At 48.0% G+C, this 19,329-nt stretch overlaps 1 protein-coding gene across 5 annotated transcripts in view; it reads right to left on the bottom strand.

Annotated features, from left to right (window-relative positions):
* Ahnak (AHNAK nucleoprotein) overlaps window positions 1-19,329 on the bottom strand; it is an 88,722-nt gene that overhangs the window by 57,409 nt on the left and 11,984 nt on the right. Inside the window, exon 5 of one of the 5 annotated variants that reach the window (NM_001398671.1) lies at window positions 1,287-18,745. The exons of the other annotated variants lie outside the window; for them this stretch is intronic. Within the exon in view, the coding sequence (NP_001385600.1) occupies window positions 2,159-18,745 (16,587 nt within the window). The 3' untranslated portion in view covers window positions 1,287-2,158. Of the gene's footprint in view, window positions 1-1,286; window positions 18,746-19,329 lie in introns of those variants that run through there. 5 annotated transcript variants of the gene reach the window in all.

Raw genomic sequence — 19,329 nt, 5'->3', positions numbered from 1 at the left:
CAATCACTTGTACCTACTGAGCCATTTCAAGAGTCCAAATTATCCCTTATCAATGTATCAATTGCATACTCCCTCTGTATGCAATTACAACAGAGGAAGAACAAAAACATTATTTTTGGAGATGTAGCACATCTGGTAGTGTCAGCCTAGCATAGCAGAGGTTCATACTGGGTTCAGTCCCCAACATCATGTAAAGCAGAGAGGTAGCATACAGAATTGTAATCCTAGCGGAGGAAGGAGCAGAGGATCAAGGTTATCCTCCAGCGCCTTTGCCTCCTTCCATGCTGTTCTTCCTGTGGAGATGGCCCCTGAGGATGGAGACCTCCTGGTCTATAGTCAAGCTGCCAGCCTGAGCCTGATGTGAGAATACCTGAAAGGTTCCTTGAGGTTTAGTGGCCAGCTACTGCCTACCCATTCTACCCAGGACTCCCAACTGTCCCAGCCAATAAGTTATTACCTGAAGGTCTTGGGAGTCTCATCATCTCCATTAGATGTGTCATTTTTCCCAACCCCAATCCTTTTTTCTTAGGGTTCAAAGCATTCCAGATTTCAACATCCATTACATCATTTGGTCTGTAGAAGTCAGCAGAAGAGGATTTTGAAATCACTGGACCTTAGAAAGCATCTAGCCACAGCGCTCAGAAAGTATTTACTGAATGAGTGGACACTTTAGACTACACTATGGTCATCTCCCAACAGTGTGCATGGGTACTGGATGTGATGTCTTACACTTGTAACGCCAACATTCAGGAAGATTGTCTCGAGTTCAAGGCCAGCTCAGACTACACTGGGAGTTCCAGGACGGCCTGAATACTTGGGTACAGCGTGTCTCAAAATATGAAATATCTGTCTAAAAAATACAGAGAGAATCCTTCTGCTTCCACCCCCATGTGCTGGGACTGTAGTTGTGAACCACCACACTGGGTCTCATGAGTGTCTGGGAATTTAACCCAGGTTCTTATGCGTACTAGCCAAGCAGGCTATGAACCGAATTACACCCTCGAGCCCACCACCACCGCCCTGTAAAGTCTCGCTCATGCTAAGGTAGATGTTCTATGGTAATTATGGTCACTGCCCACTCTCAATTGCTCAGCAAAGATGCTGCCAGTCTCCCATCGTAATCAAGAAGCAAAGACTTCCCTCTGGTACCTGTGCAGAGGTAATGCCTTAACATCACTCACAAAACTAACGATAGCATTGGATGGATCGAGTCTGAACTGTGAGGGCTGTGGGTACGGCCTCCCTTGGCCTCATCCCCGCAACACGGAATGCAAGAGCACAATGCATCAGGGTTAATAAAGAGCTTTATTTGGCTTGTACAGCATGGACTTTCATACATTCTCCATTAATTTGTCATTAAAGTGCCAGACATTTCTTTAATCACGATGACATTTGTTAAAGAAATCGGAACTTTTCTCAAGACACATCGGTCATGAGTGAATACTTTTCTTACCAAACCCAGAATGTAAGCCCCCTCACATTGACCTGATGGGTTAGACAACTTGCGAACAGATTCGAATCCCCTCTCACCTTGAGCACCAAACTAGGCTGGGACTAACACACCTGGGGATTAAGAAGCCATGCTATAGAGATTGAGAAACAACCACCCCACTGGCTGCCGCCTCGTCAGGGCCATGCCAGGGCTTCACGGTTTGTACAGGTCCAACCTTTAGAGCAATTAAGACCTCGCCTCCTCTGCCACCTTTTATCTCACCCTCCCTTACTCACAAAAGCCGCCAAAGTCATTACAATGAAAATAAGGAGTGGGTTTCCCGTTACCCAGGTACTAACGAGGTTCAGTAAAAATAGGGAAGATAAACGCAAAAGCTTGCTTAGTAAACAAGAGCTCTCAGCGTTCAATGCAAAAAAAAAAAAAAAGGAAAAAAAAAGAAAAAGAAACCAAAAAAAAAAAAAAACTGAAATCTTAAGGCAAATACTGTTGACTTTGCACATGGGCCAGATAAGCTGAGAACTCGTCACCGAGCTGCAAAGTCCCAGGAGCCTACAGGCACTTGGGTTTGTCCGCACTTGCCACTGGCAGAGGCAAGATCTTTGCATTATTGCTGAGGCCGCTGGGGTGTTTCCTTTGGAGTTTATATACAAACACACCCAAGGCTGATGTTTTATGTATTTATATATGTACATGCATGAAGGCCCACTACTCTTTCTTTGTGGAAACTGATATTTCTACCTCAGGAAGCTGGATGCCAAGTTTAGTCCCGCTGTCATTGCTGGAGGAGGAAGACAGTCGGGACTTCTTTGAGGCCAAGGACACTCCACTCCCCTGTAACTTGCCTGCCTCGTCATCACTCCCAGTAACCTCATAATGACCTTTGCTCTTTGATCCCAAGCCACCAAAGGTACCAAATTTCAGCTTCCCGTGTTTGCCTTTACCTTCTCCACCTGCAAACTCCAAAGTCCCAGTTGGGGTGGAAGGCGCTGAGAACTCCCTCTCGTCGCTGAAGGAGTTGGAGCGGTTTCTTGGCTTCTTGCTTTTGAATAGGGAGAATTTGCCTTTGGGTGACGATGTTTCCGCTTCCGCCTCTCCCTCCAGAGAGCCCAAGCTGGCCTTTGAGCTCTTCAGGTCCCCTTTGGACCCAGAAACGGATGCTTCTGGTGACCCAGTGACACCACCTTTCCCTTTAGGTTTAGAAAAGGTAAACTTGGGCATTTTGATTTTGGATTTCTTAAGTTTGACTGCAGACTCTTCCAACTCGCCTTCTCCAGCACCAGCCTGCACATTGGCCTCCACATTAGGGAAGTTGACATCCACCCCTACTTCTCTACCAGTGAGCTCACGGCCAGAGAAGGTAAATTTAGGGATCTTCATCTTGGGGAATGTTACTTTTCCAGATCCACTTTCCAAGTGACCTTGAGGCCCAGACACACTCAGCCCGGGACCCTGGAGTCCAATCTGGCCCCCTTTCACATCTCCTTCTATCTTTGGTCCTGAGAAATGAAGGTTCCCAACAAGTTTAGTTGTATCCAAGTTTACAGAAGAAGAGACTTGGGGTCCCTTCCACTCACCTCCAAAGCCTTTGACATTCATATGCCCTTCACCCAGGTTGATATCTGGGACACTGACACCCCCTGAAACATCCACACCTCCTTTGACTTTGGGACCCTTCAAGCTGACACCAAAATCTGACTCAGGAGATGCCATATTAAAGGAAGGCCCTTTGACACTTAGGTCAGGAACCGCTCCATGAAGACCTATTCCTGAACCTTTCAGATCTCCTTTAATTTCAGGACCAGAAATCTGCCCTGATGAGACTTTCACATCACATCCGGAAGCCTTAATTCCAGGCATTTGGAGGTTTCCTTCTGGGCCTTGAATGCTGATGCCTGGAAGACCTCCCCCAATCGATGGGCCTTTCAATTCACCAGTGGCTCCAAGGCTCCCCCTCACTTTTGGTCCTTCCAAGTTAAAGTCCATGCCTGGTGCTGAGATCTGAGGTCCTTTCAGGTTCACATCCGTCCCTGACCCCTGTAGTTCTCCACAAACTTGTGGCCCCTTGATGTTAATGTCCAAGTCAGAGCCCGGAGTGGAGATACCAAACTGAGGCAGCTTCATTTGGGGAAGTTTGACACCACCTTCTAGGGCCTCCACGCTAACCTCTGGAGTACCCACAGATACTTTAGGACACTTGATGTCTCCAGACACAGCCAGATCTCCCTGGAGACTTGATCCCTTCAGTGTCACATCTGGTGCCCCCACACTAAGTGCTGCTGTGGCATCAGTCCCCGACACTTTCACACCATCTGCTCCTATCTGTACTTTTCCAGCAACACCTTTCATGTCAAGACCTGGGGCATGCAACTTCATGCTGGGACTGGAGGCAGCCACGTCTCCCTTCAGACTTGGTCCTTTCAAGTTCAGGTCAAGATCAGGCCCAGATACTTTTGGCAGAGAGAGGTCCACCGAAGGCAAGTCCACTCCTGGGCCTTTTAGAGACACACCAGGCCCTTCAAACTTAATATCTGATGTGCTCAACCCTGCTTCAAGAGAGGGCATCTGAGCATGGATCTCAGTGCTCCCACCTCCCATTTTCACACCAGGGGCACTGATCTTGGGCAATGAAAACTTGGGGAACTTGATTTTTCCTTCTGGACCCTGCAGATCTACGTCAGGTCCTTCCAGTCCCACACTGGGAACATCACCCTTTATGTTTGGTCCTTTCAATTTAACATTCACATCGGGTATGGAGACTTGAGGAGCCGACACACTAAAAGAGGGGGTTTTGATTTTAGCTTCCGGACCTTGGATATTGATGTCTGGTGTGTCCAGGTTTGCCTGCACCTTGGGACCTTTCAAGTTGCCCTCTATTTTTGGCCCTGCGGCTTCCACGCCTGGCACCTTGAACTTGGGAGCTTTCACGTGAATATCAGGAGCTTCCACATTCACCCCGGGTGAAGAAATATCCACATCTGGTACCTTGATTTCACCCTCGAGCTTGGGGCTGGGTAAGGCAGCCTCTGCTTTAAATTTGGGTGACTTAATGTCAAACTCTACATCCGGAAAGTACATTTTTCCAAACATGGTTTTCTTGACTTTGGGAGATTTTACTTCAGCTTTGAGCGCAGCATCAGGCCCTGCAACGCTGACATCCACATCAGGAACTTTGAGGCTGGCATCAATCTCACCTCCAGGAACATTCAAATCAAATCCCTGTTTCTTGGTCTTGACTTTAGGGCCACTCATGTGAATTTTAGGCATTTTAAACTTGCTTTTCTTGCCCTTGCCACCAATGTTTATCTCAGGAGTCTCAACACTCAGTTCTGCTTCAGGGACAGTCACATCAACTGTGGGGGTCTTAATGTCAGCTTTGGGGCTTTTTGCACCAAATCCAAACTTGGGTTTTTTAAACTTCGGAACTTTAACATCTGGCCCTTCAATATTAATATCTGGACTCTCCATGTGGACATCTAAGCTTGGAGTTTCTAAATCAACTTTAGGCCCCCTGAGGTCAACTTCACCTCCTCCTAACTTAGGCCCAGAAATTCCAACATTTGGTGTCTTGAGGTGCACATTAGCATCAGGCCCACTTATTTTAGGAACAGGTACCTCCAGTGATGGCATCTTCAAATTAGGACCACTAAGTTTAGCATCAGGGCCTTCAAAATCCAGACCTGGACCTTTCATGTCTATTTCAGGTCCTTTGAGAGTACCTTCAATCTTAGGAACAGACCCATCAAAGGCTCCTTTTACTTTGGGTCCTTTTAACTCCAGATCAACATCTGGCATAGAGATCTTGGGGGCCTTGATGTTAATCTCAGGCATCTTGAATTTGGGACCTTTCACTTTCATATCTGGACCATCGACATTCACATCTGGAACATCAATGTCCACCTTGGGTCCTGACACATCAAGGTCAGCCTTGGGCAGGCTCACATCCACCTCTGGGCCCTCTGCTTTGAAGCCAGGCATACTGAACTTGGGCATCTTCACCTTGGGCATCTTCAGGTGCCAGTCTGGGCCCTGTACATCCACATCTGGAACGTCAACATCCACTTTGGGGCCTTTGATGTCAACTTCAGGAACTTTAATCTCACCTTCCACTTTGGGAAGAGAAACATCTACATCACCCTTCACTTTGGGACCCTTAAGATGTAAATCCGGCATGGAGATCTTGGGGGCCTTGATGTTCATCTCAGGCATCTTGAACTTAGGACCCTTCAGTTTTGCATCTGGACCTTCAATGTTTACATCTGGAACATCAATGTCCATTTTGGGGCCTTTGATGTCAACTTCGGGAACTTTAATCTCACCTTCCACTTTGGGAAGAGACATGTCCACATCACCCTTCACTTTGGGGCCTTTCAGGTTTAAGTCAATGTCAGGCATGGAGATCTTGGGGGCCTTGATGTTCATCTCAGGCATCTTGAACTTAGGACCCTTCAGTTTTGCATCTGGACCTTCAATATTCACATCTGGAACATCAATGTCCACCTTGGGTCCTGACACATCAAGGTCAGCCTTGGGCAGGCTCACATCCACCTCTGGGCCCTCTGCTTTGAAGCCAGGCATACTGAACTTGGGCATCTTCACCTTGGGCATCTTCAGGTGCCAGTCTGGGCCCTGCACATCCACATCTGGAGCATTGATGTCCACTTTGGGGCCTTTGATGTCAACCTCTGGGCCTTTGAGGTCACCTTCCACTTTAGGTAGAGAAATATCCACATCACCCTTCACCTTTGGTCCTTTCAGATTCAGGTCAACGTCTGGCATTGAGATCTTGGGTGCCTTGAGGTGGAGATCAGGCATTTTAAACTTAGGGCCCTTCAGTTTCCCTTCTGGACCATGAATGTCAATATCAGGAGTGTCAATGTCCATTTTAGGGCCTTTGACATCCACTTTGGTACCTTTCAAGTCCCCTTCTAGTTTAGGAACAGAAATATCCATGTCTCCTTTTACCTTAGGTCCTTTCATGTTCAAATCAATGTCACTCATTGAGATTTGTGGAGTTTTGAAATGAACATCTGGCATCTTAAACTTGGGGCCTTTGAGTTTTCCTTCAGGGCACTCAATGTCTATTTCTGGCCCTTTAAGATCACCTTCAACCTTTGGGAGGGAAAGATCCACATCTCCCTTCACTTTAGACCCTTTCAGATTTAAGTCAAAGTCAGGCATGGAGATCTTGGGAGCTTTGATATGCATGTCTGGCATTTTAAATTTGGGTCCTTTTAATTTGCCTTCTGGACCTTCAATATTGACATCAGGACTGTCAATATCCACACCGGGGCCTTCCATTTTAGGCAAGGAAGCATCCACATCACCCTTCACTTTGGGGCCTTTCAGATGCAAATCAAAGTCAGGCATGGAGATCTTCGGGGCTTTAATGTTCATCTCAGGCATCTTGAACTTGGGGCCCTTCACTTTCACATCTGGTCCTCCAACATTCACATCTGGAACATCGATGTCTACCTTGGGTCCTGTCACATCAAGGTCAGCCTTGGGCAGGCTCACATCCACCTCTGGGCCCTCTGCTTTGAAGCCAGGCATACTGAACTTGGGCATCTTCATCTTGGGCATCTTCAGGTGCCAGTCTGGGCCCTGCACATCCACATCTGGAACGTCAATGTCCACTTTGGGGCCTTTGATGTCAACTTCAGGAACTTTAATCTCACCTTCCACTTTGGGAAGAGAAACATCTACATCACCCTTTATTTTGGGACCCTTAAGATGTAAATCTGGCATGGAGATCTTGGGGGCCTTGATGTTCATCTCAGGCATCTTGAACTTGGGGCCCTTCAGTTTTGCATCTGGACCTTCAATGTTTACATCTGGAACATCGATGTCCACCTTGGGTCCTGACACATCAAGGTCAGCCTTGGGCAGGCTCACATCCACTTCAGGGCCCTCTGCTTTGAAGCCAGGCATACTGAACTTGGGCATCTTCACCTTGGGCATCTTCAGGTGCCAGTCTGGGCCCTGCACATCCACATCTGGAGCATTGATGTCCACTTTAGGGCCTTTGATGTCAACTTCAGGAACTTTAATCTCACCTTCTACTTTGGGAAGAGACATGTCCACATCACCCTTCACTTTGGGGCCTTTCAGGTTTAAGTCAATGTTAGGCATGGAGATCTTGGGGGCCTTGATGTTCATCTCAGGCATCTTGAACTTGGGGCCCTTCAGTTTTGCATCTGGACCTTCAATATTCACATCTGGAACATCAATGTCCACCTTGGGTCCTGACACATCAAGGTCAGCCTTGGGCAGGCTCACATCCACCTCTGGGCCCTCTGCTTTGAAGCCAGGCATACTGAACTTGGGCATCTTCATCTTGGGCATCTTCAGGTGCCAGTCTGGGCCCTGCACATCCACATCTGGAGCATTGATGTCCACTTTGGGGCCTTTGATGTCAACTTCAGGAACTTTAATCTCACCTTCCACTTTGGGAAGAGAAACATCTACATCACCCTTTATTTTGGGACCCTTAAGATGTAAATCTGGCATGGAGATCTTGGGGGCCTTGATGTTCATCTCAGGCATCTTGAACTTGGGGCCCTTCAGTTTTGCATCTGGACCTTCAATGTTTACATCTGGAACATCGATGTCCACCTTGGGTCCTGACACATCAAGGTCAGCCTTGGGCAGGCTCACATCCACTTCAGGGCCCTCTGCTTTGAAGCCAGGCATACTGAACTTGGGCATCTTCACCTTGGGCATCTTCAGGTGCCAGTCTGGGCCCTGCACATCCACATCTGGAACATCAATGTCCACTTTGGGGCCTTTGATGTCAACCTCAGGAACTTTAATCTCACCTTCTACTTTGGGAAGAGACATGTCCACATCACCCTTCACTTTGGGGCCTTTCAGGTTTAAGTCAATGTTAGGCATGGAGATCTTGGGGGCCTTGATGTTCATCTCAGGCATCTTGAACTTGGGGCCCTTCAGTTTTGCATCTGGACCTTCAATATTCACATCTGGAACATCAATGTCCACCTTGGGTCCTGACACATCAAGGTCAGCCTTGGGCAGGCTCACATCCACCTCTGGGCCCTCTGCTTTGAAGCCAGGCATACTGAACTTGGGCATCTTCATCTTGGGCATCTTCAGGTGCCAGTCTGGGCCCTGCACATCCACATCTGGAGCATTGATGTCTACTTTGGGGCCTTTGATGTCAACTTCAGGAACTTTAATCTCACCTTCTACTTTGGGAAGAGAAACATCTACATCACCCTTTATTTTGGGACCCTTAAGATGTAAATCCGGCATGGAGATCTTGGGGGCCTTGATGTTCATCTCAGGCATCTTGAACTTGGGGCCCTTCAGTTTTGCATCTGGACCTTCAATGTTTACATCTGGAACATCGATGTCCACCTTGGGTCCTGACACATCAAGGTCAGCCTTGGGCAGGCTCACATCCACCTCTGGGCCCTCTGCTTTGAAGCCAGGCATACTGAACTTGGGCATCTTCACCTTGGGCATCTTCAGGTGCCAGTCTGGGCCCTGCACATCCACATCTGGAACATCAATGTCCACTTTGGGGCCTTTGATGTCAACCTCAGGAACTTTAATCTCACCTTCTACTTTGGGAAGAGACATGTCCACATCACCCTTCACTTTGGGGCCTTTCAGGTTTAAGTCAATGTTAGGCATGGAGATCTTGGGGGCCTTGATGTTCATCTCAGGCATCTTGAACTTGGGGCCCTTCAGTTTTGCATCTGGACCTTCAATATTCACATCTGGAACATCAATGTCCACCTTGGGTCCTGACACATCAAGGTCAGCCTTGGGCAGGCTCACATCCACCTCTGGGCCCTCTGCTTTGAAGCCAGGCATACTGAACTTGGGCATCTTCACCTTGGGCATCTTCAGGTGCCAGTCTGGGCCCTGCACATCCACATCTGGAGCATTGATGTCCACTTTAGGGCCTTTGATGTCAACCTCAGGAACTTTAATCTCACCTTCTACTTTGGGAAGAGACATGTCCACATCACCCTTTACTTTGGGGCCTTTCAGGTTTAAGTCAATGTTAGGCATGGAGATCTTGGGGGCCTTGATGTTCATCTCAGGCATCTTGAACTTGGGGCCCTTCAGTTTTGCATCTGGACCTTCAATATTCACATCTGGAACATCAATGTCCACCTTGGGTCCTGACACGTCAAGGTCAGCCTTGGGCAGGCTCACATCCACTTCAGGGCCCTCTGCTTTGAAGCCAGGCATACTGAACTTGGGCATCTTCATCTTGGGCATCTTCAGGTGCCAGTCTGGGCCCTGCACATCCACATCTGGAGCATTGATGTCCACTTTGGGGCCTTTGATGTCAACGTGAGGGCCTTCTAGGTCACCTTCTACTTTGGGCAGAGAAACATCTACATCACCCTTTATTTTGGGACCCTTAAGATGCAAATCAATGTCAGGCATGGAGATCTTAGGGGCCTTGATGTTCATCTCAGGCATCTTGAACTTGGGGCCCTTCAGTTTTGCATCTGGACCTTCAATATTCACATCTGGAACATCAATGTCTACCTTGGGTCCTGACACATCAAGGTCAGCCTTGGACAGGCTCACATCCACTTCAGGGCCCTCTGCTTTGAAGCCAGGCATACTGAACTTGGGCATCTTCACCTTGGGCATCTTCAGGTGCCAGTCTGGGCCCTGCACATCCACATCTGGAACGTCAATGTCCATTTTGGGGCCTTTGATGTCAACTTCTGGGCCTTTGAGGTCACCTTCCACTTTGGGAAGAGAAACATCTACATCACCCTTCACCTTGGGGCCTTTCAGATTTAAGTCAATGTTAGGCATGGAGATCTTAGGAGCTTTGATATTCATCTCAGGCATCTTAAATTTGGGGCCTTTTAAGCTTCCCTCTGGACATTCCACATTGAGTTCTGGGCCCTCGATATTCATACTGGGACCTTCTATATTTATGTCTCCTTTTGGTAAGTCCACAGCCACATCAGGCCCTTCTGCTTTTACACCAGACACACTGAATTTGGGCATTTTCATCTTGTGCATTTTCAAATTCCATTCTTGACCATGAACATCCACATCTGGGGCATTAAGTTGAACATCTGGTGCTTTAATGTCCACTTTGGGACTTTTGAAATCTCCTTCTAAATTTGGGACTGTTGCATCTAATTCTCCTTTGACTTTAGGACCTTTCAAGTTTAGCTCCACATCAGGCATGGAGACTTTGGGAGATGAAATGCTCAGGAAAGGCATTTTAAACTTGGGTCCTTTCACTTTGCCTTGGACTTCAACTTCTGGAGCGTTAATATCAACTTTTGGAGCTGTTACATCAACATCTGGCTTTTTAAGTTTGACATCCACTTCAGGTGTCTGAACTTTGGACCCAGAAAAATTAAATTTAGGAAGCTTAAAACGAGATTTCTTTCCTTTCGCATCAATATTGACCTTAGAAGCAGAAATGTCCAATTCTGGGCCCTTCACATCCACTTTTGGAGTTTTAATGTCACCCTCTAGTTTGGGTCCAGAGATATCAACATCTCCCTTGACTTTTGAGCCCTTTAAATTCAAGTCAATGTCCGGCATGGAGATCTTGGGCATGTTCACATGCATGTCAGGCATTTTCAGTTTGGGACCTTTTAATTTGCCCTCAGGACCATGAATGTCAATGTCTGGAGCATTTACATCCAATTTTGGGCTCTTAATGTCAAGTGAAGGGCCTTGCAAATCGCCCTCTACATTTGGAATGGAAACATCCACATCTCCTTTCACATTGGGGCCTTTAAGATTAAGATTCAAATCTGGCATTGAGATCTTGGGGGTCTTGATGTTCATCTCAGGCATCTTGAACTTGGGGCCCTTCAGTTTTGCATCTGGACCTTCAATATTCACATCTGGAACATCGATGTCTACCTTGGGTCCTGACACATCAAGGTCAGCCTTGGGCAGGCTCACATCCACTTCAGGGCCCTCTGCTTTGAAGCCAGGCATACTGAACTTGGGCATCTTCATCTTGGGCATCTTCAGGTGCCAGTCTGGGCCCTGCACATCCACATCTGGAACATCAATGTCCACTTTGGGGCCTTTGATGTCAACTTCAGGAACTTTAATCTCACCTTCCACTTTGGGAAGAGACACGTCCACATCACCCTTCACTTTGGGGCCTTTCAGATTCAGATCAAAGTCAGGCATGGAGATCTTGGGGGCCTTGATGTTCATCTCAGGCATCTTGAACTTGGGGCCCTTCAGTTTTGCATCTGGACCTTCAATATTCACATCTGGAACATCAATGTCCACTTTTTGCCCTGACACATCAAGGTCAGCCTTGGGCAGGCTCACATCCACTTCAGGGCCCTCTGCTTTGAAGCCAGGCATACTGAACTTGGGCATCTTCATCTTGGGCATCTTCAGGTGCCAGTCTGGGCCCTGCACATCCACATCTGGAACGTCAACATCCACTTTGGGGCCTTTGATGTCAACTTCAGGAACTTTAATCTCACCTTCCACTTTGGGAAGAGAAACATCTACATCACCCTTTATTTTGGGCCCCTTAAGATGCAAATCCGGCATGGAGATCTTGGGGGCCTTGATGTTCATCTCAGGCATCTTGAACTTAGGACCCTTCAGTTTTGCATCTGGACCTTCAATATTCACATCTGGAACATCAATGTCCACCTTGGGTCCTGACACATCAAGGTCAGCCTTGGGCAGGCTCACATCCACCTCTGGGCCCTCTGCTTTGAAGCCAGGCATACTGAACTTGGGCATCTTCACCTTGGGCATCTTCAGGTGCCAGTCTGGGCCCTGCACATCCACATCTGGAACGTCAATGTCCACTTTGGGGCCTTTGATGTCAACCTCTGGGCCTTTGAGGTCACCTTCCACTTTGGGAAGAGAAGCATCTACATCACCCTTCACTTTGGGACCCTTAAGATGTAAATCAATGTCAGGCATGGAGATCTTGGGGGCCTTGATGTTCATGTCAGGCATCTTGAACTTTGGGCCTCTCAATTTGCCTTCTGGTCCTTCAATCTCAACGTCTGGCCCACTCATGTCAACGTTTGGCCCTTTGAGGTCTCCTTCCAATTTGGGAACATCTACATCTACATCCCCCTTTATCTTTGGACTCTTTAAGTGAAGATCAATGTCTGGCATGGAGATTTTTGGAGCTTTGAAGTGCATGTCTGGCATCTTGAACTTGGGGCTTTTCCATTTACCTTCTGGGCCTTCCACAGCTACTTCTGGTATATTGGCATCCAATTTGGGGCTCTTGACATCCAGTTCTGGGCCCTTTAATTCACCTTCAAGTTTTGGAACTGAAACATCAATATCTCCTTTGATTTTAGGACCCTTTAAGTTGAAATCAACATCAGGCATGGAGATCTTGGGGGCCTTGAAGTGCATGTCAGGCATCTTGAACTTGGGGCCTTTCAACTTTGCCTCAGGACACTCCAGGTCAACATCAGGCACGTCCACATCCACACTCGGCCCTTTTAATTCTCCCTCTAACTTTGGCACTGTTACGTCCATGTCCCCCTTGACTTTGGGGCCTTTCAGATGTAAGTCCACATCAGGCATGGAGATCTTGGGGGCCTTGAAGTGCATGTCAGGCATCTTGAACTTGGGGCCCTTCAGCTTTGCCTCAGGACACTCCAGGTCAACATCAGGCACATCCACATCCACACTCGGCCCTTTTAATTCTCCCTCTAACTTTGGCACTGTTACATCCATGTCCCCCTTGACTTTGGGGCCTTTCAGATGTAAGTCCACATCAGGCATGGAGATCTTGGGGGCCTTGAAGTGCATGTCAGGCATCTTGAACTTGGGGCCCTTCAGCTTTGCCTCAGGACACTCCAGGTCAACATCAGGCACTTCCACATCCACACTCGGCCCTTTGACATCAATTTGAGGACCTCTGAGATCAGCTTCCATTTCTGGCACAGAAGCATCTATCTCTCCTTTCAGTTTGGGCCCTTTCAAATTCAAGTCCACATCTGGCATGGAGATCTTGGCAGCTTTGATATTCAACTTGGGCATCTTAAATTTAGAGCCCTTCAGTTTTCCTTCTGGTCCCTCAATGTTCACATCAGGAACTTCAATGTCCACCTTGGGTCCTGACACATCAAGGTCAGCCTTGGGCAGGCTCACATCCACCTCTGGGCCCTCTGCTTTGAAGCCAGGCATACTGAACTTGGGCATCTTCACCTTGGGCATCTTCAGGTGCCAGTCTGGGCCCTGCACATCCACATCTGGGGCATTGATGTCCACTTTGGGACCTTTGATGTCCACATCTGGCACTTTCATTTCACCTTCTATCTCAGGCACTGCCACATCCATGTCCCCCTTGACTTTGGGGCCTTTCAGATGTAAGTCCACATCAGGCATGGAAATCTTGGGGGCCTTGAAGTGCATGTCAGGCATCTTGAACTTGGGACCTTTCAGCTTCCCTTCTGGACATTCAATATCAACATCACCAACATCTACATCAACTTCGGGACCTTTCAAATCTCCCTCCACTTTTGGAAGAGAAACATCTACACCACTTTTCAGTTTAGGTCCTTTCAAATTCAGTCCAACATCAGGCATAGAGATTTTGTGTGTCTGTATACTCATGCTTGGCATCTTGAACTTGGGACCCTTTAGTTTCCCTTCTGGACCCTCAATATTCACATCTGGAACATCAATGTCCATTTTGGGCCCTGAGACATCAATATTGGCCTTTTGAAGGTTCACATCTACTTCTGGGCCCTCTGCTTTGAAGCCAGGCATGCTGAACTTGGGCATTTTTACCTTGGGCATCTTCAGGTGCCAATCTGGGCCATGAACTTCCACATCTGGTGCCTCTACTTTGGGGCCTTTGAGGTCAACAGCAGGAGCTTTTATTTCTCCTCCCACTTTAGGAACTGAGACATCATATTCTGCTTTTGCCTTAGGGCCTTTCAAATTCAAGCTAACATCTGGCATGGATATCTTCTGAGGCTTTATGTTCATTTCTGGCATCTTAAATTTTGGACCTTTTAGTTTTGCATCTGGACCTTCAATATTCACATCTGGAACATCAATGTCCACCTTGGGTCCTGACACATCAAGGTCAGCCTTGGGCAGGCTCACATCCACCTCAGGGCCCTCTGCTTTGAAGCCAGGCATACTGAACTTGGGCATTTTGATCTTGGGCATCTTCAGGTGCCAGTCCGGGCCCTGCACATCCACATCTGGAGCATTGATGTCCACTTTGGGACCTTTGATGTCCACATCTGGCACTTTCATTTCACCTTCTATTTCAGGCACTGCCACATCCATGTCCCCCTTGACTTTGGGGCCTTTCAGGTTTAAGTCAATGTTAGGCATGGAAATCTTGGGGGCCTTGAAGTGCATCTCAGGCATCTTAAACTTGGGGCCCTTCAGTTTTCCTTCTGGCCCCTCAATGTTCACATCTGGAACATCAATGTCCACCTTGGGTCCTGACACATCAAGGTCAGCCTTGGGCAGACTCACATCCACCTCAGGGCCCTCTGCTTTGAAGCCAGGCATACTGAACTTGGGCATCTTCATCTTGGGCATCTTCAGGTGCCAGTCTGGGCCCTGCACATCCACATCTGGAACATCAATGTCCACTTTGGGGCCTTTGATGTCAACTTCAGGAACTTTAATCTCACCTTCCACTTTGGGAAGAGACACGTCCATATCACCCTTCACTTTGGGGCCTTTCAGATTCAGATCAAAGTCAGGCATGGAGATCTTGGGGGCCTTGATGTTCATCTCAGGCATCTTGAACTTGGGGCCCTTCAGTTTTGCATCTGGACCTTCAATATTCACATCTGGAACATCAATGTCCACCTTGGGCCCTGACACATCAAGGTCAGCCTTGGACAGGCTCACATCCACCTCTGGGCCCTCTGCTTTGAAGCCAGGCATACTGAACTTGGGCATCTTCACCTTGGGCATCTTCAGGTGCCAGTCTGGGCCCTGCACATCCACATCTGGAGCATCAACATCCACTTTGGGGCCTTTGATGTCCACATCTGGCACTTTCATTTTACCTTCTATTTCAGGCACTGCCACATCCATGTCCCCCTTGACTTTGGGGCCTTTCATGTTTAAGTCCACATCAGGCATGGAAATCTTTGGGGCCTTGAAATGCATATCAGGCATCTTAAACTTGGGGCCCTTCAGCTTTCCTTCTGGGCCCTCAAAGCTAACATCTGAGGTTTCAATGTCAAGTTTAGGTCCTGAGACATCAATAGTAGCCTTAGGCAGGCTCACATCCACATCCGGGCCCTCACCTTTGAGAGTAGGCATACTGAACTTGGGCATCTTCATCTTTGGCATCTTCAGGCTCCAGTCTGGGCTCTGAACATCCACATTTGGACCTTTAATGTCCACATCTGGAACTTTCATCTCTCCCTCTATTTTTGGTGCGGACATGTCTACATTTCCTTTCATTTTGGGTCCTTTGAGATCCAGGTCCACATCTGGTAGGGACATCTTTGGAGCCTTGAAGTGCATCTCAGGCATCTTAAATTTGGGGCCTTTCAACTTCCCTTCTGGTCCCTCAAGGTTCAAGTCTGGAGCACTAATATCTAGCTTTGGTACAGAAATGTCCACATCAGCTTTGGGCATGCTCACATCCAACTCTGGGCCTTCTCCTTTGAGACTAGGCATGGTAAATTTGGGCATTTTAATCTTTGGCATTTTCATGTTCCAATCAGGACCATGAACATCAACATCTGGAGCACTGACATCTACTTTGGGGCCTTTCAAGTCTCCTTCCAGCTTTGGCATTGTGACATCATACTCTCCTTTTACCTTGGGACCTTTCATATGCAAATCCACGTCAGGCATGGAGATCTTTGGGGCCTTGATATTCATCTCAGGCATCTTCAGCTTAGGACCCTTCAGTTTTCCTTCCAGTCCTTCAGTGTTCACATCTGGAACTTTAACATCCACCTTGGGTCCTGAGACATCAATGTCAGCCTTAGGGAGATTCATCTCCACTTCTGGGCTCTCTGCCTTGAAGCCTGGCATGCCAAACTTGGGCATTTTTATCGTGGGCATCTTCATATGCAATTCAGGACCTTGAGCATCCACATTTGGAACATCAATGTCTACTTTAGCACTTTTAAGTTCAACATCAGGAACTTTAATCTCACCTTCTGCCCTTGGCACTGTGACATCATATTCTCCCTTTACATTGGGGCCTTTTAAGTGTAAGTCCACATCTGGCATGGAGATCTTTGGAGCTCTAATATTCATTTCAGGCATTTTAAACTTATGCCCTTTCAACTTCCCTTCTGGTCCTTCAATGCTTACATCTGGAGCACTGACCTCCACCTTAGTCCCAGAAATGTCGATGTCTACCTTGGGCAAGTTCACATCCACTTCTGGGCCCTCTGCTTTGAACCCTGGCACACTGAATTTGGGCATCTTCATCTTGGGAATCTTCAGGTTTGGGCCATGCACATCCACTTGTGGGATGTCAGTGTCCACTTTAGGGCCTTTCAGTTCCCCCTCAAGCTTTGGTGTTGTTACATCATACTCTCCCTTCACCTTTGGCCCTTTGATGTGCAGATCCACATCAGGCATAGAAATCTTTGGAGTCTTGACACTTCCTTCAGGAAGATTAATGTCAGGGCCTTTAAGTTTGCCACCCAGACCTTCCACATTGACATCTGGAGCTTCTACATTGACCTTAGGCCCTGAAAGACTGATATCTCCTTTGGCCAAAGGAACATTTACGTCTGCACCTTCTCCTTTGACTCCTGGGATGCTGAACTTGGGCATCTTCAAGTTCCATTCTGGACCATGAACTTCCACACCTGGGGCACTGATGTCTGTTTTGGGGCCTTTGACATCAACTTCAGGACCTTTGACTTTTCCTTCTACTTTGGGGAGAGTGACATCTATACCCCCTTTCCCTTTAGGTGCAGCTACATTTAAGTCTACATCTGCCATAGAAATCCTACAGGTCCCTATTTTTCCAGAAGGGCTGCTGAGCTTGGGTCCCGTTAAGGTCCCCTCTAAGTTTGGTGTCTCAGTGTCCACTCCGAAGCCTTTAACTGCCACCTGAGGGCCTTTAACGCCACCTTTCACCTCAGGAGCAGATACCTTCATATTTCCTTTCAGTTTACAGGACCCAAGGCTCAGATCCACATCCTGCATGGAGATTTTAGGTTTCTGGACAATCATTTCAGGAGTCTTGACTTTAGCACCCTTCATCTTCCCTTCAAGCCCACCAGTAGCAATCTCAGGCAGATTGACATCCCCAGAGACCCCAGGAAGGGTCACTTTGCCTGTGGGCAGTGCCACATCAATGCCAACTCCCTCTCCCTTTGAACCTGATGCAGAGAACTTAGGCACATTCAGTTTTCCCCCTAGCCCATGAACATCAACATCAGGGGTTCCAATTTCCACACAGGGACCAGTGATGCTGCCCTCAATTTTGGAAGCACAGGCATCATCCATTCCTATGTTCCCTTGCAGCTTGGTACCTTTCAGGCCTAAGTCACCCTTGAGTGATGGCCCAGTGATCTGGGGACCCTTCAGCTTCCCCTCAAGCCCCTCAATATTGACAGAGGAGGTACTTACTTCCAGATGAGGAGCCTGGATGTTTCCCCCAATAGCCAAGCCTGGCTTATCACCCTTGTGTCCCACAGAGAATTCAGGTGCAGAAACATTCAGCCCTCCCTCTGGTATCTGGCCCTCCAGGCCTGCTGAGACACCAAATTTTGGCATCTTCATGGTAGGAATTTTAACTTTCCCGATATCACCACTCTGGAGGGATGGGCCCTGTCCCTCTACTGAGCCACCCCCAAGAGAAGACGAAACGTCCACTCCTGGAACTTGGATCCCTCCTTTGCCACCCAAGTCCAAGCCTTTTGCTTTGACATTGACATCTAGGCTTCCCACCTTTGTCCCAGGCACAGTGACCTGGAATTTTGAGTGACTGGCACCTTCAAGCTCTGGTCCTGAGGCAGAAATGGCACCTGCCCGGATATCCACAGCAGAGCCCGTGGTTGGAGAGGCTGCCCCGGATCCCGACGGCAGTCGGATCACTGTTTTCCCAGGCTGGGTTTCCACATCTGTGTTGGAAATTTCAGTCACTTCGTGCCTCGGTATCTTGATCATGAATTCAGGGCTGCTGATGTCAATGTCCTTCACTCCTTCCCGACCGGTCACATCCACAGTGTAGGCTGTGACCCTTCTGGTCACTGTGATGGTACGGCTCTGGGTCTCCCCAAGGTCCCCTTCTACTCCATCCTCTGACCTCAGGCGTGGCTTGATCTTTGTGGTGTAGATGCGCTGGTAGTCCTCATCATCCCCGCTCTGCAGAAAGACATGCCCGGCAGAAGTTGCAGCAAAGCCTGCCTGAACCGACAGACGCCCGGCTGCAGCCCAGCTGACAACAGGGTTGCCTGTTTCCCAAAGGTGCTCAGACCATAACAGAGATCTAGAGACCCTCCTGGGGTAGAACACAGAGCACTGGAGAAAGCAGTCGACAGTCATATCATAAGAGGAAAACAGAAATTATTTGGAAGAAAATTCTGGTAAGCAAAAGTCGTGGTAGGATTGGGGAATATGCAGATTCCTTGGCTGTGCTGCCAAGGAAGAAGATCTACCACCCAGTGATAGTTCAAACAAAACTTGTTCCAGGGATCCATCCTAATCAGGCCCTTCATCTTTCAATTCTCAACTCACTGGCTTAATTGTTTAAGGTCTCCCAGGAGCCTTTGCAGCCTGGAAAGGATTTGTGAAACCTGATGGCTTGGCTGTGATTGGATAATATTTTCACTTTGAGGACACATGGTTTATTCAATAAGCAAGCCATTAGGAGTAAAGAAGCATTTCCCGTAAGCACTGTGCTGTTCATTTTCTCACTCAGGGAATGTAGGGAGGCATGTTGAACACCA

Source organism: Rattus norvegicus, chromosome 1 (genome assembly GCF_036323735.1).
Source record: "Rattus norvegicus strain BN/NHsdMcwi chromosome 1, GRCr8, whole genome shotgun sequence".
In the NCBI taxonomy this organism is placed as follows: domain Eukaryota; kingdom Metazoa; phylum Chordata; class Mammalia; order Rodentia; family Muridae; genus Rattus; species Rattus norvegicus.
This window is presented reverse-complemented; position numbering and strand designations above follow the sequence as displayed.